At 40.7% G+C, this 24,176-nt stretch overlaps 2 protein-coding genes across 4 annotated transcripts in view; one reads left to right on the top strand and one right to left on the bottom strand.

Annotated features, from left to right (window-relative positions):
- Positions 1-13,059: 13,059 nt before the first annotated feature.
- On the bottom strand, positions 13,060-15,334 carry LOC109965660 (claudin-23-like). The gene has a single exon (XM_020609859.1). It carries the CDS (start codon positions 14,455-14,457, stop codon positions 13,579-13,581), a length of 879 nt encoding a protein of 292 aa, XP_020465515.1. The 5' UTR covers positions 14,458-15,334; the 3' UTR covers positions 13,060-13,578.
- A 1,122-nt stretch (positions 15,335-16,456) lies between these two features.
- Positions 16,457-24,176, top strand: part of LOC109965665 (tankyrase-1-like) — a 70,254-nt gene continuing 62,534 nt past the window's right edge. Inside the window, exons 1-4 of one of the 3 annotated variants that reach the window (XM_020609875.1) lie at positions 16,457-16,540; positions 16,750-17,264; positions 18,477-18,592; positions 19,391-19,499. In XM_020609875.1, the coding sequence (XP_020465531.1) occupies positions 16,793-17,264; positions 18,477-18,592; positions 19,391-19,499 (697 nt within the window). In that variant the 5' untranslated portion in view covers positions 16,457-16,540; positions 16,750-16,792. Of the gene's footprint in view, positions 16,541-16,599; positions 17,265-18,476; positions 18,593-19,390; positions 19,500-24,176 lie in introns of those variants that run through there. The other 2 variants (XM_020609876.1, XM_020609874.1) reach the window with 2 other exon arrangements.

Below are 24,176 nucleotides of genomic sequence, written 5' to 3'. Positions count from 1 at the left end.
GATTTATTCGAGAAGGCATTAAGGAAACACTCTGTTTTAATGTTCTGTGTATTACTTGTTGGTGAAGAAGGCAATTACCTATGTAGAGATACTGCTTGCAGCCAATGATGCATGAAATTTTTTGTATAAGATGATGTTATGGGGTAGGACTGGATAAGTCTGACTTCTTCCTACTCCATTCAAACATGTAATAGGTGTAAGCAAACTGATTTTGGATTAGCATTGGTTGGGTATGTGTAACTATGTGTGTGTTGTTGTCATTTGTTCTGTTTTGCATGTTTGAAAGAATAAATCAACTCAACAATACTGTAAATGGAGGTAGAGTTGGCTATGCACATAAGTCATATTTTACTGTAATAGAATCAAACTCCTTACAAAGCTGATTTGGATATGGTTACTGGAAATGTTAAAGTATTTTCTTTGTAATATTTATAAACATGGCAAAACTTGTCAAGTTGCATAAAATCAGTTTTTGTAAAATTTGCCTGAATAATAAAGCACAAATATATATTTTCTCACAGTTGCACAGTAGGCATATGGACTGCTGAATGTTAGACTGTCAGTCTTGTTGGGTCTTGCCAGCTGAGTCTTGTTCAAACATTTGCAATTCCTCTGGTAAACACACCTACTTGTGTGTGAACATATGTTTATAATAAGCGTCCAGTTTTCAGGAAAGATGAGGCATATATGATCAAATTAATGCCATATGCAACCTTTATACACATCTTTCTTAATCTTTCATTTTCTGTCCCATTCTATTTTATGTATTTTTTGACGGCCCATGGACCACTGTCTGAAAAGTGCCACACAAATGAATTTTACTTTGACCAGAAAATTGAGTTTTATGAGTCAGAGATTAACTGAAGTCTTTCATTAACTTGCACTCTCCTGATTAAAAGTGGCACTGTCACTGTCAGATATATCTGGTGTGAACAAAGTGCTGATGACTCAGCCTATTTAGAGTTAGAGGGAGGAGGAGAAGGAAGTAATTGTGTGTGTGTTCATGGAGAAAAACAGGCAGGTACTAAGAGATCACACCTATGTTCCTCTTCCCTTCTTTTGTTGCAGATCCACTAACCGAAAACTTTAAAGTGCTTTAAAGGACCCGGGACCTTTAGCACAGGCGCACAGACAGCGCTACAACAAAAAACTGAACAATCACAGCCTTAATTTTAGGACACCAGGACTGTTTCGGTGAGTGTTTAGCTCTCATTTTGTCGTGTTTTGATTTTGTTGTATCTCTCTCTTTCACTATATGCCTGCCCTGAAGCCAGTGAGCAACACAAACCTTCTGTGTTGCTATCAGTTAACCTGCACTGTTGTAGAGCTTTGAATAATGGCTCAGCTTTTCTCTTAAGTCTCCTCAGTGGCTTTTCCTCACCCTAATACACTCACTGGCCACTTTATTAGGTACACTTGTACAATTGTATGCAACTCTATGCAATACTTCTCTCTAAACATCTGTGTTGATGAAGCATGTTTCAGTTTTTGGTGAAATTGTCATAAATGTATACATTTAGAGGTGTGTCTGTTTTTGTCTTTCCCAGCTGCATATATAGGAGGGCCAGAATATTAGGAACACCTCTGAATGTAATGTAATGCTTGGTTTCATTTATGTGTTGAGTCTTAAAGCATTTAAACGATTGAAGACTAGTTTCATTTTATAAATACTGCTAATAAAATATCATTTTGTGCAATCAGTGCATTAGTAAAGGTGTATATCACTGTTCAACATTTGCTTTGTTTTGTTCAGTGTTTTATTAACTTTGTCATACTGTGCCCTTTCACCACAGACTATGTAATACAGTATATGTATAAATACTGTCTAAGCCTTTAGCATACATTCATTTTGGACAAGTTTGGTGTTTGTTTAATAGGAGTTGTAAGCTGATGATTAGCAGCCCTGGTTCAGGCTATGTCAGCCATCCTGTTGATTTTATAAAATGTCCTGAGTTAGTCCCTGTGTATGTTGTGGCTGCTGATGAAAAAGCTACAACTGGTGTTTTTAGAACAGTGAAAAACATTACTGGAAAATAAATGAATAAATGGCATTTTGTCAACATGTGCAGTCTGTCAAACTGTGCCTGCAGTTACACTGTTAGCCTTTGTTTGTCTGATGAGTTAGAGGTAAAATATGTTTGAGGGCAGGCCATCACACAGCAAGCATCTCACAGATCTGTAGATAAGCGGTAAAAATACATCAACTCTTAAGCTGCCCTACCTATACACAATATCTTGTATGTCTTTTTCTTGTTGTTTACCTGCATAAGTATCAAATAAATTTGTATCAAATAAATATGTTTATCATATTCTTTTTGTGCACAAAACATGTAATGCTAACAAGTCTTTCAGGAAATTGAAGGCAGAACAAATGTTAGGATGTTAGTATTGTGCACAATGTAATAATTTGCAGACATAAAAAAGTGGAAAGATAGTGATGAAATGTACATGATTGCAATCACTGCAGAGTGAGTAAATACATTCTCAAAAAAACATTGGTCTGTGCTAAAAGATCTGATTGGCTCTGTTCTTTAGCTAAAATGCTCCTTTTCATTGCTCCATTAGAATCCCTTTCAACCAAAGCTGTCCAACCAGGCCTAGACAATGTAAAACAGTAGGGCAGCTGGCTGCACAGAGCGAGAATTCAGCCACAGCCAAGCTGGAAGAGCACAATGGTTGTAACATTTATGTGTTCATTTACTTTAACAAAGGAAAAACTTGATATTGCAGTGCAGAAATAATCACAAGAATTTGACACTGAAGCAAATATTGCTTTGTTCAGTCAACAGTTAATGTTACTGTTTGTAACCAAGCTTAAATTAACTGACACTTGTTTAAAGCTAAACTGGTTTAAAAGACTCATATGCAGACATGAACCTGACCTAAGAACAAATATTTGAGCCATCACATCCTACAGAAAAGGCTTTGTTATCTCTTAGCCATGTTTTACAGGTTCTGTTTTAGAGTGTGTCTTGTTATTCCACACATCTATTTCTTCTCCTGTTCTCCTTCCATTCCCTTAATATAGCCCAGTGTCTCCTTCCTCCATCTCTACAATGTCCAGCCCTTTTGCTTCTTCTCAACCAAGAGTGCTGACCTGTGGAGAGACTCAGTGCAATAGCCGAGGTACCTGTGTGGTTCCCCTAGGTGGCGGTGCTGATCTGGTGTGTAACTGTCAGCTGGGCTACGGGGGCGATTTCTGCCAGAACACGGTCAATGGGTCATTAAGTGTACCACTGACCCTGAGTGTGTTGGGTGTCCTCATTGGGCTACTGATCCTGGCCTTCGTCATTGCCAGGGTGAGGCAGAAGCAAAGGAAGAAGCAAAGGTACTAAATGTGCAGAAGTGTCATGAACAATATCTGTCAGTATTTCTGTTGAAGGTTTTTCTGTTTGTTGTTCTAGACTAATATATTGTTCTTGAGAGTAGCTAGAAAAAGTTTGAAAAGCTCATATTTGCTCTTTTTATGAGAGTACGATGAGCTAATGGTATCATTCTCCTTCCTGTACATTAAACACTGAGCTGCATGGACACAGTTAGCCCAGCTTTATCGTAAATCAAGTTCCTATATCGATCTCAAACGAAAGCCAAAAAGCTTGAGCTTGTTGAACCACTCTTTTTTTAACACCCAGTGTCTGGGAACTCTTTCCTGGCAAACAAAAGTGTTTACCCTGGATGTTAATGAAGGAGAACAGTCTAATGAGCATTAGCAATGATGGTAACCAACACATTCATCAACATAAAATCCAAAGAATAAGAGTATTTTGTCCTGACTGTATAAATAAATCATGACTTGTGAATAAAAGTCATGGTACTAAAAATGATGCACCTTTAACAGAGACCTGTGAGAGAGTCTTTGGAATGTGTTTACTCCGTGGTGCTTTATGTTCACACACGAACAGCTGTGGTCACCTGTTTAGAGCAATACCTATGATATCAACTCAAGATGTGAAACTTGACAAAGCCTATGGTTTTTGTTTGTTGTGAGCAGGGGAATTATGGAAGCAAAACATGGCTACAGCAATGCTGTGTAATGTGAAGAAATGCCCATTATATCTGAGGTAAGGAAATGGCTGGAAATATTCTAAGGGTTTTACATTTTGGAAACCTATATTATCTGGAAGTAGCTAGGATTCAATTCTGTTTTATTTGTATGGTGCCAAATCACGACAAAAGCGATCTCAGAACACTTTATAAAGTAAGGTCTAGACCTTACTATTTTTATTATAGATAACTGAACAAATCCCCCTTGAGCAAGCACTTGGAGACTGTGGGGAGGAAAAACTCCCTTTAACTGAAGAAACCTGACAGACTTGCCTGCAAAGTGAGCTCACAGTGCAGTTTAAAAGGGAATCTCTTAAAAGTGGAGTCTGGCCTACTGTTCTAATGTGAGGCTGACCTTTGACTGTGGTCTGACCAGAAACTCTAATACTGAACTGTCTCAGCTGTAGTTAATATATCTTGATGATAAATATCTGTCTCCTTTAGACCTGTGCGGCATCTATAAAAACATGTTGGGCCAGAGAGGTGTGTACAACTGCATACGTTAGTCAATTTGACTTTGCTTCATACCTGAGAAAGTAAATAACTATAAATATCACTGAGTAGCTTAACATTATGCAATTTCTGCCTGGAGTGAACTCCCCTATTTTGAGTAAAGTGTGTAATGCAACATACAGTATTGTTCAAAATAATAGCAGTACAATGTGACTAACCAGAATAATCCAGGTTTTTAGTATATTTTTTATTGCTACATGGCAAACAAGTTACCAGTAGGTGCAGTAGATTCTCAGAAAGCAAACAAGACCCAGCATTCATGATATGCACGCTCTTAAGGCTGTGCAATTGGGCAATTAGTTGAAAGGGGTGTGTTCAAAAAAATAGCAGTGTCTGCCGTTGACTGTACAAACACAAAACTATTTTGTACAAACGTTTTTGTTTCTAGGATTTAGCAATCCTGTGAATCACTAAACTAATATTTAGTTGTATGACCACAGTTTTTTATAACTGCTTCACATCTGTGTGGCATGGAGTCAACCAACTTGTGGCACCTTTCAGCTGTTATTACACTCCATGATTCTTTAACAACATTCCACAATTCATTTACATTTCTTGGTTTTGCTTCAGAAACAGCATTTTTGATATCACCCCACAAGTTCTCGATTGGATTAAGGTCCGGGGATTGGGCTGGCCACTCCATAACATTAATTTTGTTGGTTTGGAACCAAGACTTTGCTCGTTTACTAGTGTGTTTGGGGTCATTGTCTTGTTGAAACAACCATTTCAAGGGCATGTCCTCTTCAGCATAAGGCAACATGACCTCTTCAAGTATTTTGACATATGCAAACTGATCCATGATCCCTGGTATGCGATAAATAGGCCCAACACCATAGTAGGAGAAACATGCCCATATCATGATGCTTGCACCACCATGCTTCACTGTCTTCACTGTGTACTGTGGCTTGAATTCAGAGTTTGGGGGTCGTCTCACAAACTGTCTGTAGCCCTTGGACCCAAAAAGAACAATTTTACTCTCATCAGTCCACAAAATGTTCCTCCATTTCTCTTTAGGCCAGTTGATTTGTTCTTTGGCAAATTGTAACCTCTTCTGCACGTGCCTTTTTTTTAACAGAGGGACTTTGCGGGGGATTCTTGAAAATAGATTAGCTTCACACAGACGTCTTCTAACTGTCACAGTACTTACAGGTAACTCCAGACTGTCTTTGATCATCCTGGAGCTGATCATTGGCTGGGCCTTTGCCATTCTGGTTATTCTTCGATCCATTTTGATGGTTGTCTTCCGTTTTCTTCCACGTCTCTCTGGTTTTGCTCTCCATTTTAAGGCATTGGAGATCATTTTAGCTGAACAGCCTATAATTTTTTGCACCTCTTTATAGGTTTTCCCCTCTCCAATCAACTTTTTAATCAAAGTACGCTGTTCTTCTGAACAATGTCTTGAACGACCCATTTTCCTCAGGCTTTCAAATGCATGTTCAACAAGTGCTGGCTTCATCCTTAAATAGGGGCCACCTGATTCACACCTGTTATTTCACAAAATTGATGACCTCACTGATTGAATGCCACACTGCTATTTTTTTAACACACCCCTTTCAACTAATTGCCCAATTGCACAGCCTTAAGAGCGTGCATATCATGAATGCTGGGTCTTGTTTGCTTTCTGAGAATCTACTGCACCTACTGGTAACTTGTTTGCCATGTAGCAATAAAAAATATACTAAAAACCTGGATTATTCTGGTTAGTCACATTGTACTGCTATTATTTTCAACAATACTGTAGCTCCTTCTGGAGGAATAAAAGCTTTTACGCAACTTTGTTTTCACATATGCAGTAGAACGTCCCAACACCTGTCAACAGACTTTGACACACAAAAAAAATCACAGGAGTACCCCTTTAATCATTATTTCTTACTCAAACATTTTTTTAAATTCATTACACAGTTAGCCAAAACCCAAGTTAAGGAAGTGTATTGTTTTCAAATGTCCATTCAAACAATATGACCCGTGTGATGACCATGTCACTGTAATACAGTACTAGTTCCATTGCTATAGCCTTGCATATCAATCAGTGTTAGCATAGCAGCATTTACAAAAGTCATGCTGAGTGCTGAGGACAACAAAGGGTACATCTCAATTCCTTTACCTGTATCCACATTTCCCTCACTTGTCTTTTCCTTGCATCCAAGTCCCTCACACATGCATGGAAAAAGAAACCAAAAATATCTTGAGACATGAGATATCCTTTCCTCCACTCCCTAACCTGAAGCATACAATCACTAAGTGATAAACAGGTGCGTCAGTCCATAAAAGACTTCCACAAAGGATGGTCTCTCACTCATGTCTTGTCTAAGCAGCCTCCTCACTCCTCCCAACATCAGCAAGAGAACTGAAACATCCTAGAAGATGGTGCAGCGGTACAACTTCTGGGTCAAGAAAGGGTTGAGAAGTAAGGAATGATCAGTTAAGAGAACTGGGATGCACCTCTTCGTCACCCATCAACAATGTTGTCCTGTGCAGATCAATGAAATCATAAAACTGAAATGAATCAAGTGAGAGTCCAACAGGTGTAGGACTGACAGCAGGTGTCTCTTGTCTCTTTGAGTCCAGCTGTCTCCTTTTTGATATCACCACCACCATCATCATCATCCAGATAGGCCTTTAACTTTACAAAAGTTTATGATAATCATCTATTTTTATCTTACGTTTGTGGCAGAACATACAGTATAAGAACTTTTAACTTGTAACCCTCTAGACCCATTTTTTAACTCATACAAGTTTAACAACACAAAGGGTGATGAAACAAACGGAACATAATACAAGTCACTTGCATCTCCAAGAAAATGACATGAAAGCATTTTTTCTTCATTTAACAAACATTCAGCAAATGTAAAATTCAAACTTCAGGTCAGCGTCTGTTGCACAAAATGAAAGTACTGGATGTAAAACTTTAAACACTTACTAACAGCAAACAGCATATAAACTACAGCAGTCCCCAGAAACAGATGCTGATTGAGCCAAAGACATTTTCATTTTGGTGAAAAGTGTTAGATAATAAAACCATGCAAGTACATATGTACTTCAACACAGTCAGTGCAGTTCAGTCTACTGCTAATCTAAAACTGACAAAATAGCAGGATGTAATTTCTGTGGGTTATATTTTGCAGGTTGTGATAGCACCCAATACCTTAGTTGCACAAAAGGTTTGGACAGGAAGGAGTCATACCAGTATTGTCTAACTAGGTTTTAAGTATTCTGCAGTCATACACTGTTGTCACTGAATTTATATGTAGTGATTCAATAGATTTATAAACCCTATATCTTCTATTGAATTATACTGAGAAAAACATTATGCCGTCCCTAGTAAACTGGGAAAATAAATAACTTTTTACATTTTACCATTTAATGCTTTTGAAATTCTAATAAAACATTTTTCCTGTTTGGCTACCACATATTTGGGCAAAACTAGTAACTTAGCAAATCTGATCCTCTCTGGGCCTAGGCATGCCCTGGGAACTAATGTAATCTGTAAAAATGTATTCTTATTAATTATTTTACAAAATTTTAGTGCTTCATCTTTTTGCAAACACTACCTCAAACTCACATTCAAACAGAAATTAAATTAACCATTTTAAAGCAACGACCAATTCAATGCAAATACACTGACTCTCAAGTCTCTTTAAAATATACATGTACCACTTGAGTCCTGACCCAGAGTTTAAGAGACTAGCAACTACAATAAATGACACCAGAAAGTGCCATGGAGCTGATGCCCCACTGTCAGTGTTCACTGTCAATCCAAAGGCAAATTCTCTCTCTCTTTGCCACACTAGATGACTATGCAAAAGCAGACCGGGTAAAATGAATTGTTGTGGGGTAACACGTTGGTTATTATAGGATTTGTTGTTGAAGTAGCTCCTAGTGGCCAATAACCCAGTGGCTGTTTAGGATACAGAGCCTTTTTGTTCCCTCTCAGAGCGAGTCTCAGTCCAGTCTCAAATAATATGTGGTTGTTTCAGTAATTGAGCTAAACTGATTGTATAAATACCATGTGAAAAAGATGGGAATGAAGATGATGTAAGTCAGTAACTAGACAGGATTTCTTGTAATGTTCAGTATTGTGCTCATGACCACGCTACACATGACCTCAGAGACTTTAGGACTGGACAGACTCTCCAGCAGAGAGAGAGACAGCGCTGCTCTTGCCCACAGCAGCGCCAGGCGGCAATCAGTCAACAAATGTCTAAGCAGCTGGTCAGCACCTGAGCACAGAGGAGGACTAACCCACAGTGGTGCTCACAACTTTGTGTTACTCTTTGACTGTTTGAAGTTTTTTCATTAAAATACTCTGTATTAAACATAGCTTCTCTTTTTTATTGGTGTATTTTGTTTAGTGTTTTTGATTGTGAAGTGATAATAAGTGATGTATGTGCACTACTGACTGCACAGCACATTTCCCCTTTGACCTCTGACTTTTTTGTTCCTAGTGCAACTGATGCAATTACTAAGTCTTGTACTTCTTAGCAGCAATTTATTATGGTCATTCTTAATTTGGATTAAGCCCTGTTTGCACTGTTCAGCAGCACTTTACTATTACAGTACATGCACTATAGTGCATGTTTTAACAAACATTTACATTTTATCCTTGGTTGAGTTTTACCATTATTGTTATGTTGTATTGTGCGTATTGTTATGGTATTCATGTGAAGTACTTTGGTCACCAAGACTTAGTTTTTAAAGTGCTATATAAATTAATGTTGATTTGATTTGATCTGAAGCCAAAGACACTAGATAAGTCTTCATCTGATGAAGATGAGTGCTTGTGCCTTTTCTGTGTGGAGCCATTTTCTAACAGCTGTCCAAATGAGATCTAGTTTCTTGCGTTACCCAGCGTGACAACTTACCCCACATAACGTGACAACTTACCTGCTATTGGGGCAAATTGTTACAAGTGCACACTAACTATTTGACTGCCTATAACTGAAGTAAGTAGGATGCCTGGAGCCACTTGCAAAGTTTTTGTTTTGCTTGTTTAGGAAGCATCTGGTTTGCACCTGGTTAAGAATAATCAGATTTTCCAACTCAATGGAAAAAAGAACTCAGTTTGTTGTGTGAAGCCATCTTCATGTTGAGATTTGAACTCCTGCAGCACAAATAACCAAAAAAATGTCGCAGTGTAAAAAAAACAACGAATCATTATAGATACTAATGTTCTCAAAGCAGCTATGTCTCTAGTTTTCTTTGTTTTCCACATTGTGAACTTAGTTTTATTCTTTACTGTGTCTGCTTTTAAATCAGCCCCTGAGCTAAATCCTTGATTAATTACAATCCAGAGTGAGCGTAATCGGGTAAAAACAGGAAAGATACCTACCTGCTGATGACAGTGACTGGACAAGAAATTAAAAGTTACACTTGTGAGAACATGTCAACCGCCTGAAACTAAAATGTATACAATACATGTGCCTTTGCAGATCCTGTTTTGCTTCATTTTAAACTTCCAATCATGCTACACAGTTAATGTTTGGTGCAGATAGGTGCAGCTCTTAGTTGTCTGACTTAATTATTCTTTATTAAGTTGATTTTGTTAATATACTGTAATTACTGTTGGCTGGTGCTGGATATTTACTAGTAACTAATGCTATGTGTTTAGTCACGATGATAAAGTGATTTTTGTTTATATGAGTCCTGTTCTCATCTTTGTATTGAACGAGCTGTGCAAATGCAAAGCAAGATGAGACTGAGGAAAAGCTGATTTGTCCATCCGTGTCCCTGCATGTGTCAAAGATGTCTACACTTTCAGTCTGTTTCCTTGGCATGTATAATTTTGTATTATATGCCTCAAGGAATTTAATCAGTCACTGTAAAATATGAGCAATAGGCTTGCAGCAGGTACAGTATATTGTTTTTTAAATGAGAAATCATTATTAAACACGTTGTTTAGTGTTTTTTATGATTTCACAGTGGTAATAATAATCCAAAATAACTGTTTTGTCACTTTGAAGTCATAAAGGTGTTGAGATGTTTGCACAAGCTGCCATCAGCATGTATTAACAGTGATTTTAGTGACTCACCAGCATCAGCCTCAGTGTTTACTAAACTCACCAGGAAATAAGACTGGGAATAACTGCCATGCACTCATGTGGACTGAACTGCTAGCGACCTTTGTGATATCATAAAACACAGACTGGTTTCAGCTAGGAGTGTGCGGAATTTGCTATAAAGGGGGGGTGGCACTATGTCAACATGTGCCTTCCAATTAATAAGCAGACTTTGCATGTTTGTTTTACAGAAGGAGAAGCACATTGAAAAAATGGCCAAATGCAGTAAATGCTGTTGCAACACATTAAAAATTATATGTTGATGTCTGCTAAATAATTAAACTTGTAAAGATGCTATTGTTTGCTGGTGCCATGTATGAAAATGATCCAGCATTTTTTAAAATCATGATGATGATGCATGATGATGCATTCTTGTACTGACTAATGCTTTCAAACCATTCACTGACTATTCACTGTAAAATGTATGTTGGTAAGGTGAAAACAATGCTGCTTTTCCTGAACTCATACAATTCATTTTGTCACTTACCAGAGCCCTACAAAAACTGAGGATGCAGTAGGTGTGAAAATAAACCCAAATGTAAGGCAAAAATGTGATGGCAATTCACAGAGTTGTTGTGGAGGTGGTGTGATTGACACCTATTCATTCAGCATTTTTTCAATTCAGGAGAATGAAACAAACACAATAGGTGTAACATCTATTTTCGCCCCACCTCTCTCAGGCACATTTTATGAGTCAGTGTATTCTATGTGGCAATTTTATAAACACTAGTGTGATAATGTGAAATGCAACACATCTTGAAATCTTCTTTTACAAATGACCTGGCTCAGGTTAGTCTCTCATACCTGGAGAATTAGGAGTGTTTTTAACAATACCTGGCTTACTGCCATTATTTCTCCTGCATTTCTCCAGCTCTCAGTGTTTATTCAACACTGTGAATGGATACATTATCAGGAGCAGGCTGAAATGTTGAAAATGACCATTGAACTCAAACATGTTGGTATTTTTCTTTCTTTGCCAGTAGGGGTAGTAGCAAACTGTCACTTATCCAATGAGGAAGTGGTCTGAAGTGAGCAACACAGACTCTTCCAGAATAAAACTTCAGTATCAGCATGATCTAAACCTGACTCATTCACTCAACAACGAATAGTGACAGTTGCTCTTTATTATGAAGGGGGCCTTTTACTTCTTTCTGTCTGTTTTGTGGCATAGTTTCACTTTGAGAACTTTACACAGTCCATATAATACAGTGTTTATCAGTGTACTGCTTTACTGACTTGCTCCGAATGCAAGAATTTACACAACAGCTTCCTGTCTCAGTAAGAGTTTCCATTTGGGTGTATGTTAAGTTTAAACAAAAGAGGCAATGTAGTTAGACAAGCTGCAGAGAGAAACCGACCTGTCAGACTGGTTGGACCACATTGTCTGTATATTTGTTAGGAATGAGCAGAGTGGGTGGCAAAGACATAAAAATACAGTATCACTGTAAAATGCTGTCTGTCTGTATGTTTCTTTGAAACATATTGATGACCTCTACCCTTCTTGCCTGTGTGACTCTCTCCAGCCATGACCATCACATTTTATGGTTACATAGGACAGAATACATTATCTTCATTATCTCTTATGTGAACTTGCAGGATTAACCTCTTTGCACTTCTGTAGACATGAGATTGTGCTGTTGTACATTGGTCAGTATCGTTAAGTTGATGTGTCCCTACTGTAACTAGTCTGGTTGTCCCTACAGCACAAACAAGCCTGCACCATGTGCATCTTCACTGTGCTTTTAACAATAACATTGAACTGACAGAACACTTAACCTCACTGCATTACCATTAGAGCCACAGACAGTTCCAGTTACTTCTGCAATAAAATCTAAACCTGATGGGGCAATTTTTAACATCAACTGGATTATTTAAACACCCCGCCACCCTAACATGACAAAGAGGTAGGTTGAGGAAAGGGACTGTTATTAGGAAGCACAATTCACATTTAATAAAGAGCACTTTTACCACAGAGCAGTGAAGACAATGTTGATGACTCCAGAGAATATGTCCCACTGTCCTTAACTATACAGTGCACAAGGTCTGAATACTTACATAAAAATGGAAAAAGAAGAAGTCTTGCATTTGACAGTGCAGATACAAAAATATAAAAGCTTACTTAAAGATGAGGACTATTTACAAATGGAATTCATCTGCATGATGTAAAAGGCAGCTTTACATTGTTTTTCTTCGGGCCTATTACACAGTGTACTGTAGGTTTTCTCTTCTTGGCAAAAATAATACAGAATTCTTCACTTTCCAGACTTCCTTCATAGAAATGTCCTTCCATTTTCTCAGCTCATCTAAATAGCTATGGCAATAACAATAATTGTATTTTTTATTTTCATTGTTGTTGTTTTTTTTTATTTCCTGTTGCCTTACAAACACACTGAGAGCCTCTGTACCGGAGTCAAATTCTTTGCATGTTCAAATCTACTTGGCCATTAATTCTCCTTCTGATAACTGGACAGCTTGAGGCACATCTGCAATATATTATAATCATGTTACAATTAATCTAGTTAGGTCAGTAATTAGCAACATCTGTAAGCTGATATGCGAATGAAACTCAAATGATAGGCCTACTGATCCACTGATGAAACACTGTAACAACTAAAGAGGTGTTTAACTTGATTCTGCTTCTCTTAGTAGTGACTTGAGTTATTTCATAACAGGCTAATAAAGGGTTTAATGTCTTGGCAGCCTACTGCTGAAAGTTTCTGGTTTCAGAATAACTCCAGTCAACAGTGAGAGGATGGTATTTGCCTCCTGTCTACTGTTAGAATACTCCAGAAAATTATAGAAAAATACAGTTACTAACTTTATAAAGACATTGTGTTATTATTAGCATTGCTTCTTCCCATAGATGTTTTCCAGTCTCAGTCTCTTATTTCAATTGCCATGTTCTTCTTCGAGTTGTTTCCCTTTTGCTGTGGGTTTTAGTCTGCAGGTGAGAGGCATGTGCTTCTCATAGGTCGACATCATACGGTCTGCGGTTGTAGGAGGTGTGTTCTACACGGCGCGGCGGGGTCTTGGCCCGGGGGAAGGACACATCATCATCCACGTAGTCTCTGGGGTATGAGACGCTGCTGGTGCTGCTGGGGGGGCTCCTGGTTCGGCTCACTCTGGGTGCTCTGGGTACTTCAGTCGGTCTGGACGGCGGCATCTCGTGGACATACCGGGCGGTCACGGTGTTAACCCGTTTCTCCCCTCGGTTCTTTCCTCCGCAGCAACGGCAGATCCCGATGAACATGACAATGCCGGCCAGGATTTCAAATATCCCGCCGATATATCCCAGGACGATGCAGTAGCCTACGCGCACATCTGTGGTCGAGGACACCGTTGTGACGCTCTTGAGGATGTGTGTGTACCATGCGATGGGTATGATGGTCATGACGCCTGAGAGGAAAAGCAGCACTCCTCCCAAGCCGGCCACTACCCAGTTAGGGTTGTCCCTCCAGCAGCGGACCCCCGGGATGGCCACGGCCAGCCCGATTAGAGTCACGATGAGGGAGGCAACCATCAGACCCCGGGCAATGGGGATGATCTGGTTGTTGAAGTATGTGGTGTCCGACTGGCCGCAGGAGAGTGTGGAGGAGAGTGTGGAGCCTATGCAGATGTCCCAGATGCCTTGTTCGATGAACTTGTCGGGTGGGTTGTTTGGGAGGTTGTTGAGGGTCCTCCAGCTTGGAGCTACAGTGGCGACCAGGTCAAAGATCCAGCCACAGGGAGCCAGGACCATCCCGAAGATCAGGATCCCCGGGGTGCGCAAGGACGTCCGCATCCACTGCTGAGATGATCGGTCCGGCATGTTCGCTGCTGCTGTTGTTGATGTGTGTGCTCTCATTCCCAAACTCAGTGTAGTAATTGAAACAGAAACGTACGACTTTTGACAGCCGCAACAGCTGGTCTAGAAAACAAGTCCGACTGAAACTTGGCAGTGGGCGGGGCTTTAGCTTTACCTGTCAGTCTCAGTCCCACATAGGGCAGGTGCAGCGCGCCCTACGCAGTCGGGCTGAGAGCATTTCCATTGTGATCTGCAGCAGTAAGGACGGGGAAAGAGGGGTTTCGATAAGTCTTTTGTCATGCAAACGTGCAACACGTGACAAAGAACTGGGGAAAGATTAGGTGTTATCAGTGAAATGTCAGTCTCATCAGCCTAGTAGGACAGCTCGGATTATGATTATTTTTGTGTGAAAATGCTGCTGTGCCTGTGTGGGAACCATTTTTGTAGAATGTAGTTCTGCAAGAATCTTAAATGCCTTTGCGCGTCCTTGTATCTGTTCTCTTCCGCCCTCCTTCTCTCTACCTTTGCTCTCTCGGAAGTTTCCTCTCCAGTCACTCTGATGTTGCCATAAAAGTGGATTATTTCCAAATGCTAATAAACTCTCTTTAGAGAGGAATGTTCATTGTGCTCATCAGTGATGGTCAAACCCAAAAATGTGAACAACTTTCATGACGTCATTACTCTCATAGATGCTAAAAGCAAGTGGGGTGAGAGTGTGACTCCGCCATCACCTTTATCAGACCCACAAGAAGTGAAGTTTCTAAGTAGCTGAACACCCTGATATGCCAAGAGACTGCATGTTGACCACTTCTCAGCATCTGTTGCACGGTGTCCATCAACATACCATTAGATTTTTACCTCAGTCTGAAAGATTTGGTGATGAACTACTGTGCGTGGAGTCACCAAGCTCTCCTAGAACTTAAATTTGAAAAATATGAGCAATGCTTTAATATAATGTACACTGGCACCTCCAGATGTAGTTTAGTCACCAGTGCCTTCAGTAGCTGTTTTGAGCAAATATATATATATTTTTGTTGTATAAATAGGCTACCTATCACAATTCTTGACTATTCATTTTCAAAATCATTTGATTGAAGCTGCTGGAATCATTCTGTTTTTGTTTTAACTCTTCATCTTCAGGCCACGTTTGAGCTTTGACACACAAGGAGTTGAAAAAGTATGAGAGGTATGGCACCCAACCAACCAGACAGGAATTTGCATAGTGATCCCCTGACACCAAAGTTGTTTTGTCACCATTCATTACTGCTGTGGCACAGTGGAATATGTTGATTCACCTGTCAATGAATGAAACACACCTTTCTTTTCACCTTTATTAATTGAAGGTTTTATCCCCCTAGTACATAAACACATATTATACAACTGTTCAAATCAGTGAAATTAGCTGTTGATCACTGTAAAAAGTAAGTTCTGAAAATGCAGAACAAAATGTCTGAAACACAACTATCTTGCAGTTACGGTGCAATAAAAAGTTTCAGGTTGCTGCTAATACAGCACAAAAAAAAAAACAAAAACAAAAATACAGCATCAGTCAAAGGCACAGGGAAACAGCAGTTTTCACTGTAAACTTGAAAGTGACAGAGTTGGGGCAGGTCACGGGTTCCCTCTATGCAGCACAGCAGCTAAAAGCAGATTCACCCTGGCTCCTGACCCAAGGTTCTACCAGCTGACTGCTGCCTAAGGATCTCAGAGCTCTGCTGGGTTTGTATTCTTCAATGAGATGAGAAATATAATTTGGTAGGTAACTGGTAGCCAGTGTAAGGATTTAAGAAGTAGTGCAATATGCTCAGTTCTCCTGGTTCTGGTTAAAGCTGAAGCTGTCTTTTGGGGAAGACAATACACAATACTATTACAATATAACGTACTCTGCTGGAAATGAAGGTATGAATGAGTTTATTTGAATCTTAGAACTGGACATCAGACCACTAAGTCTAAGTCTCCGTTCTGGAGTCATTGCCCATATTCTCCACTAAATGGCAGTGTTGTTTTCAGCCAGACCAGCTGACATTAATTGACTAATCACATACTGTAACCTGCACCAGAGGGGTCTGAAACAAGCCCTCAGTTCAGATGGTTGTTATTCTCTTTCTGAGTGCTTAATTCCCATTAGACGTGTTGTATTCAGGTAAGAATTGTGAAGATGTTGATTGGTATATTCTTTTTTTTAATGCAAAGGTGGTGCCATGTGTGCATAAGCAGATTTGAATAGACGCAAATGATTAAAGATGATATCCCAGTAATTAACAGTGAATTAGCATTTATTGGTGCAGCCAGGGTCCAGTCCATCAAACGTATTCCCAGTAAGCCTGAGCGGAAGTTTGCCTTCCTTGGCAGGAAATTGTCAGCAGTGTTTTTGTTGCTAGTGGGGACTGTGAAAATGGCGACGCCTCGTCGCTCCTCTCAGCAGCAGCCGCCAAACTCCCAGCTGTCCTCCACGCCCCGCGGCTCCTCTCTGCCCGCCACCCCTCCTGGCTCTCCACCGGCACCCGCCGACGATGCCTCCCCGCTTCCCCACGGAGCCGCAATGGAGAACACGGCTGATGGTGAGGTAACCCCGTCCTCTCCCACTACCACCTCCCCAGCTCTGGCCCTCACCACCACCACCAGCAGCAGCAGCAGCAGCAGCTGTAGCAGCAGCACTAGCTCCCCGACCACCATCGAGGGCAGCGGGACCAGCCCCGGCTCTACGCCCGACTCCGGCGGCGGCGGTGCAGACGGAGCTTTCAGGGAGCTGTTTGAAGCCTGTCGAAACGGGGATGTTTCAAGGGTGAAGAAACTCGTGGATGCGATGAATGTGAACGCCAAAGACGTGACAGGACGTAAATCGACACCCCTGCATTTCGCTGCGGGTAATCATAACGAAAATCCCATTTGAATCAGTCTTAATCTGCAGACTACCCAGCTGGGCAGCTGTGTGTAGGGCATAGGAGCCAGAAAGACGCCAATAAACATCGTTTACAAGCATGGTTTTACTACCAGTGTGCAGGATCTTATTGGCAGATGCCAACAGTAAATATATGAAAGGCACCGACCCCGTGGCCTCATGAGTTATTGTGTTTCAAACAGATATTTAATGTTTATTTCAGCCGTCCAAACCCATTTCCTATCTCTTACTCAGTATACAAATATAATTAAATTATGTTAAAAACATAGTGGCTACATGCAGGATACAGTGATTTGCTGCTTCCAGCTGTATAATTTCCAGTGCAGGCAAAACATCTCTTCGATTGCTACTGACCAGTGTTGTAGGTCAGTTACACAAGAAATCCCAAACAATAATGTTTGTGTTGTCATTGGACAGTTGTCTTCTAGGCTGGAAGTGTAATTTTACAGGTGAAATGGTGGACGCAAGGCCAGAATTTATCAATGACACATCCCAATATACTCAAGAATATCACTAACATTTTCACTAACACATTCTCATAGGCTGTGGCTTCTTTTTATGAGCACCACTTTAATCTGCGCTCACTTTTCAAATGCACAGTATTATTCAGATGATATCTACCTGTACTTGTGCTGACACATGCTGTTGACACTTCCCAGTCTGCTGCAAGTGAATATTATCAAAAGTTGTTTTTCAGCAGTTGTCATACGTGAGCACTAGCCTGTTCTTCTTTGCCACAAGCAAAATGTGGAGAACAGTGGAATTGAAGAATGTGGTTAACAGCAACGGAAGTGTTTTATCTTTACTTCAGCTCTTTGGTTGCAGACTTGGCTGTTTTTAAATCATTTTGTCTTTTCAGAATGAAAAGATCAACAAGAGAGAGATGCACAGCTACTTTGCATCTCAGGACGTCCTGAACTAAAACAGACTCTCTCTCAAGTCCTTCATCATGTCTGTAGTGAAGACGTAACCAGCTTCACTTGTGCAGCTGCTACAAAACAAATCAACCACATGTATAAATAGAAAAAGCTCAAAATGAAATATGAATCAAAATACAAAAATAAAAGGACAGCAGAAGTTACAGGACAAAGTCAATAGAATATAAATAATATATATTTTGGTTCTTAATTGTTTTGTTGCTTTTCCCAACATTCCCTTCTCTCTGCTCTTGCCTCAGGTTTTGGGCGGAAAGATGTGGTAGACCACCTGCTTCAGACGGGAGCTAACGTGCACGCTCGGGATGATGGGGGTCTGATCCCACTACATAACGCCTGCTCTTTTGGTCATTCTGAGGTGAGACTTGACACGGTAACGTTTCGTTGTACCTGCATGTTGATTTTACTGTATTTATGTTCAGAGTGGATTATTTTGCCACAGTGCTGATTCAGACAAAGCCAGTCAAAGATCGTCCCGTCTGAACATGCAAATCTTCTCTGCTCACTGTAAAGTATAATGCACTGTTTATCCTAAAGAGCACATCGAGAAAGTCTGAGCGTTCTCTGTCACTGCTACTTCAATATTCTGATCTCACTCAAACATGATGGTGTTTTGGTTTAGCTGTGACAGATGTGCTAATGCTTTTTGTGCTCCTGGCCATTAACCACAGAGGCTTTTAGCGCACTGTTGGAGAGCACCTTGTAAACTTGTCTGCCATGCCAAGGGTCTTACTAATGCATTTACATGAGGATAAAAACACTATACAAATTGAAATCAATCACTCAGCCGCTACAAGAGCTTTGGGATGTCTGTCAAGACGGCTGACCGGAATCACTTCTGAGCTGAGCGTGGAGCGATTAAAATATAGATCTAGGGATTTACCCAAGCACAACTTGAATACAAGGGGGAATTCTTGGAGGATGAAGACTAGCCAACAAAAATGGGTGGACTCGAAGGCTCAGGACGGCCGATGGGCCAGCGCAGAGAGCCTGAGTGGAATAGAAGCCCACGTCCAAACAGCATGTCTGCATGTCACGTTTGTTTGTCAGATGTCACAGTTTGACTCTATTGAACTATTTACTGTTCTGTTAAGCACCAGAGATGTTATTTGCACCACGGAAAGGGGAAATCAGATGTTGTGCATGTTGTTTACAGGTGGTGTCCTTGCTGCTGTGTCAGGGGGCCGACCCCAATGCTCGAGACAACTGGAACTATACGCCGTTACATGAAGCCGCCATCAAGGGCAAGATAGATGTCTGCATAGGTAAGCAGACAATCACACTCACGGCAAATACTGTGGTCCAAGGAAGCACAAGTGTGTGTCATATGTATTAACTGCACACATTATTTAGTGGCATTTGGAGTTTCTGATGTTTTCTTGTGTCTCTTGGTCCCTGGAGACTGAACTGGTTGTGGAACCACAACAGAAATGGAAGACATTCAACAGCGACCCTGGGACCCTGGGTCCCTGGGGGATAATAAAAGTCAATGGTTCCCCTCTGATGTTGGTAAATGGTTTATCATTGGTGGTAGTACTGCTAGACATCAGTTTTTTTCACTGGTTTAGAAGTTGTGTGTGTCTGTTTATAACTTTGCTTTAAATTCATCCCCTCTTGCTCCTCCAAAGTCACAACCTGGAGTTGTGTATAATCACACAGTAATTTAAGAGACTATGAGAAACCACCCACCGTCTGTATGCTGTTATTTTCCATTAAGCATAAAGCAGCAAATAGCCCATAAATTGCAATTACTGTGTTACTGCTTATTCTTAAACTCACACAGGGGACAGAGGAGCATTGATTTCTTTGTCTTACAGTATATGAGTTCCCACCAACAAAGTTTTAATTTAAGAAATGAAACAACACCACAGGCGCAGTTCAGAAAGCAGCAGCAGACATTAGTAGCAGCAGCAGTCGATCTTTAAAGGTGAACCGAAAAACAGAGAGGCTGTGTTACTGCTCCCTGTGGAACATCTCAAGTAGACAAGATAGGCCACAGCAGGAAAGCTGCCTGAGCCGTAGGTTGTACAGTAATCTTAATGATCTTAATAGAAAAACATTGCTCAACATGAGCAGTAGTAACAAATGGTGTTCGGCGTCACATTGCTTAGTGCTGAGGCTGGATCAGTTAGTTTTACTTCTAATGCCGCATGTGAAGGCTCTGGAAGACGGCGTGGCAGCAGTCTTCTTGAGAGGGTTATCTGTTTTTGTTTCAAGCTGCTTAGAGTACTGTAATGCCCTTTATACTGGGACATGTCATTATTTGCTGAATCGCCTTCGATTGGCACCTCTCTCCACTGGTTACCTATTCGTGTCAGGATCCAGTTTAAAATCCTGTTATGGCTTTTCAAGCACTAGATGTTTTAGCCCCTCCCTCTCTGTCAGAACTTTTTAAACCCTGTTGTCAAGCCAGACCTCTTAGATCTGCAGATCACTCACTCCTGGTTGTTCCTAAATCAGGGAAAACGTGTGGAGGCGACCACGCCTTTGCTGTTGCAGCCCCAGGGCTTTGAGATGAGCTGCCTTTATATATTAGATTGGCCCCGTCTGCAATGCTCAAGACGAACTAATATGTCCTGGCTTACGGCACAGCTTGATAGCTGGACTTTTTGTTTTTCTTTTATCCTATTTATTATTGATTTTGCATCTTAGGGCTGTGGCTATTTCTTGTTGTGTGTGTCTTTTCATGGCTGTTTTTAGGTTATGTTTTATAATGTACTGTACAGCGCTTTGACCATCTGATGTTTTAAATGTGCTTTATAAATAAGTTGACATTGACAGAAGGCTTTGTGGCGCTCTGAAGACCACTGTGTATAAACCTCATTCTGTTGTCAGGGCTGGGGACTGTTGTGGATTTGTCAATAATTAAGAATGGCACTAAAATTCAAGTAAAGGAACTTATTAACCTTTGTTGTGCGTCAGCTGAGTCTTTCTTCATGTTTCATGAATTTCCTCAGGATGCCTGATTTAACAGCCTGATTGCACTGTGCAAAACTCCAGCTCTCAGTTGGTTTGCGTTTTAGGTCGATACCCGCCTGATTGCTGATTTCATGAATGCAGCCTGTTGAAAACTGGAGCAGAACAGGCAGCCTTGTATAGCAATTAAGAAGTGTTGATTAGCTTTAGTGATAAAATCTCACCACCACTCCGCTCCTCATGAACCAGTGGGATTCATCAGGTTGAAACAAGTGATTTATGTTTTGTTTGCTGAATTCGACTTTGAGCTAACATTGGTCAAGATAAAGGTTTGAAAGGTTTAGGATAAAAACAGAAGAATGCTCATGCCATGGGGCCCGATATCTTGGAGGTACAATCACCAGGCTTTAGAAGGAGCAGATCCCTGCGGTGGCTGCCAGCAGCATTTATCCAAACACTCCAGTAACTGTTCTGGGGCCCATTTAAAGTTGTGCTCTGCAACAGTGTTATGGCACAACATTAAGAAAACGAGGCTTGTTAAACTTCCCCCTGAAAGTTCATCATACTGAAAACACTGTTCTTTCTGTTTCTTTCCCTTTTTTAAATAGCTATTTTGATGGCTTTTTTTTTTTTTTAAGCCATGAATTTGACGTAATAATTTGCTCTGAATGCTAAAAGTGCTCAGCTAGTCAGCATGTGTAGGTGTGCATATCCAGGTCAAAAAGCTTTTAAACAGTTGCCTGACAAGTCCAGTGCCTGAACATTTTGGATAAGGTTAAACCTCTCAGAGGGGCCTCCACAGTCACAAATGTGTTTTTCTGTGTGTGAGTGTTAGGGAAGCTGACTAGTTCTGACTTGCATACCAAGGCATACAGACAAAAGTCATATGACCTTTTATTGGACAGAGATTTAGTAGCCTGTCATTAGCAGCTGAATGAGAGTGAGCTCAACGCTGATTCACCTGGAACTTCAGCTCAACATGGTGAAGAGTCAGTCTTATTCTCTGGTGTTCAGCAACTTGAGTAAGAAGTTAATTTGTCATTACCAGAGCTGCATTTCTACGCACTAAGGGTCTGCAAACTTGGGATAAGGAGCTCTTGGAAGTCTGCAGGCGACCGTTTGATTGGCTCAGATCTTGTAAAAGACCGGCGGTTGAGTACACAGTTTTAAATTGTGTCCTTCGTTGTCCTTTTGCTTTACTGGGTATCTCCACGACCGTAGGCCACTGAGGCTGCCTCTTTCCTTATGCTGTTTCTCCAGATGTCAGTAAGGGTGATAAGAGGAAGGGCTGGCAACGTGACATTATACTCAGAACATACTGTAGCTCCTTATGCTCTCAAACTCGTGCTTTTCAGATTGGTTTTAGATGTACATTGTATTCAAACGCTTGTAGACCATCCAGTTAAGACTGCAACTTACTCGTTTTTGTTGTTGATAAATATTTCACTTTGATTAATTATATAGTCTATTAAATTTCAGAAAAACGTGCCGATTGCCATCAGGATTTCTCTGAGCTCAAAGTGATTTTTTTGTTATTTAAACAGCTTGTTCTGTACATTGAAAGAAAGATGTTAACATGAGTATAATTCTCACAGCTGAGGTAGCGGAAATAGTAAATGCTTTACTGTATGAACGACTTGTAAATAAATGAATAATTAACTAATAGTTCAAAGGTAAAAATCTCTGCACCCCTGCCTTCTCAGCCTTTGCTGTCCACATTTTACTAACAGTGACAGTGCAGGGACAGAGAGTTCCTTATAGATGCAGGTTTGACTTTTGTCCAGTTGGAGCCTGAAGCTCTTTGCCTGAATGTTAACTTGTGCCATACTCAGTCTCTGTCACTGAAAGGCTTTTACTGTAAAGCAGCTGCAGGACATGTTAGGGCTGCATAACATTGTACCTGTCTGCCTTTTGAATTTTTTTGAGAAAACCTGTCTATCTCTCTAAGTTCATCTCAACTTTGTACAAGTTACTTAGTGATCGGACATGGACATTACAGATAGTCATAATGGAACTGCTGCAAATCTGACACTGACCTGAAAACTAATCCTGTCTAAAAAGGGGATTTGGGTTGTTCAGAGAGAGCCTTTGCAGGTATTACAGGCAAGCCACGCATATTAGAAACCAAACTAAAGTCACAGAACTTGCTAACTGCGAATGAATCAAACAGTTCAGACTGCACTGTAAGATTTGTGTTGTAGCCTGTAAGTTTGTGGTGCTGTGTGGTTGTGCATCATCAGTCATTTCTCTCAGCAAAGGCATATCTTTATTCTCTCACTGTTGAGTATCTATATGTGTGTGTGTGTGTGTGTGTCTGGGGGGTGTGGGGGGGTGGATTGGTGCAGAGCTAAATCACATTTTTGTTGAGGGGCGAGTTGGCGACTACGGTCTGCGTCAGTGCTGGCTGAGACACACACACACACACACACACACACACACACACACACACACACACACACACACACATGCATGTATTTGCGCCCATACGTACACACTGCATTAACCACATGCCTGGTTGTCTCTGCTGGGTATGAGCAGGGAGAAGTGTGCATGAGTCAAAGGGTATGTGCATAGGGGACCGCTCAGCAATCACAAAAGAGGAGATGGAGAGGAAGGCAGCGACAGTATTGACATTAGTGCCCTCGAAAGAGCTAATTTCCAAAAAAAAAAAGAGCACCGCAGAGTTTGTTATTCAGCTCATACCTGTTTGGTAGATGCATGACTGCCCTCGTCTCCTTTTTCCCCCCCTCAGCTCCTAGTCCATTCTTCTTTCCTTTCCTTCCTCTTTTTCTCTTTTCCTTTCATGTCCTTTCTTTCCTCTCCCAACCTCTCTTCTTTCATCCCGTCTTCACCTCTGCCCTCATTATCTTTTCTTCTTCATCCTCTTCTCCTTTACTTACTTTTTTCTTCTCCCTTACTTTCCTCTCGTAACCTCGTTTCCTTTTTTCTTCTCCTCCTTTGTTTTCCTCTCTTGCTTTCAGTACTTCCTGCTCTCTCTCTGTCACACAAGCTAAAACACTCATTTT

The sequence above is a fragment of the Monopterus albus genome, unplaced genomic scaffold, assembly GCF_001952655.1.
Source record: "Monopterus albus unplaced genomic scaffold, M_albus_1.0 scaffold102.1, whole genome shotgun sequence".
Classification (NCBI taxonomy): Eukaryota; Metazoa; Chordata; class Actinopteri; order Synbranchiformes; family Synbranchidae; genus Monopterus; species Monopterus albus.
This window is presented reverse-complemented; position numbering and strand designations above follow the sequence as displayed.

Coding starts and splice junctions, on each gene's coding strand:
- LOC109965660 (XM_020609859.1), bottom strand. CDS start 14,457: ATGAGAGCACACACATCAACAACAGCAGCAGCGAACATGCCGGACCGA.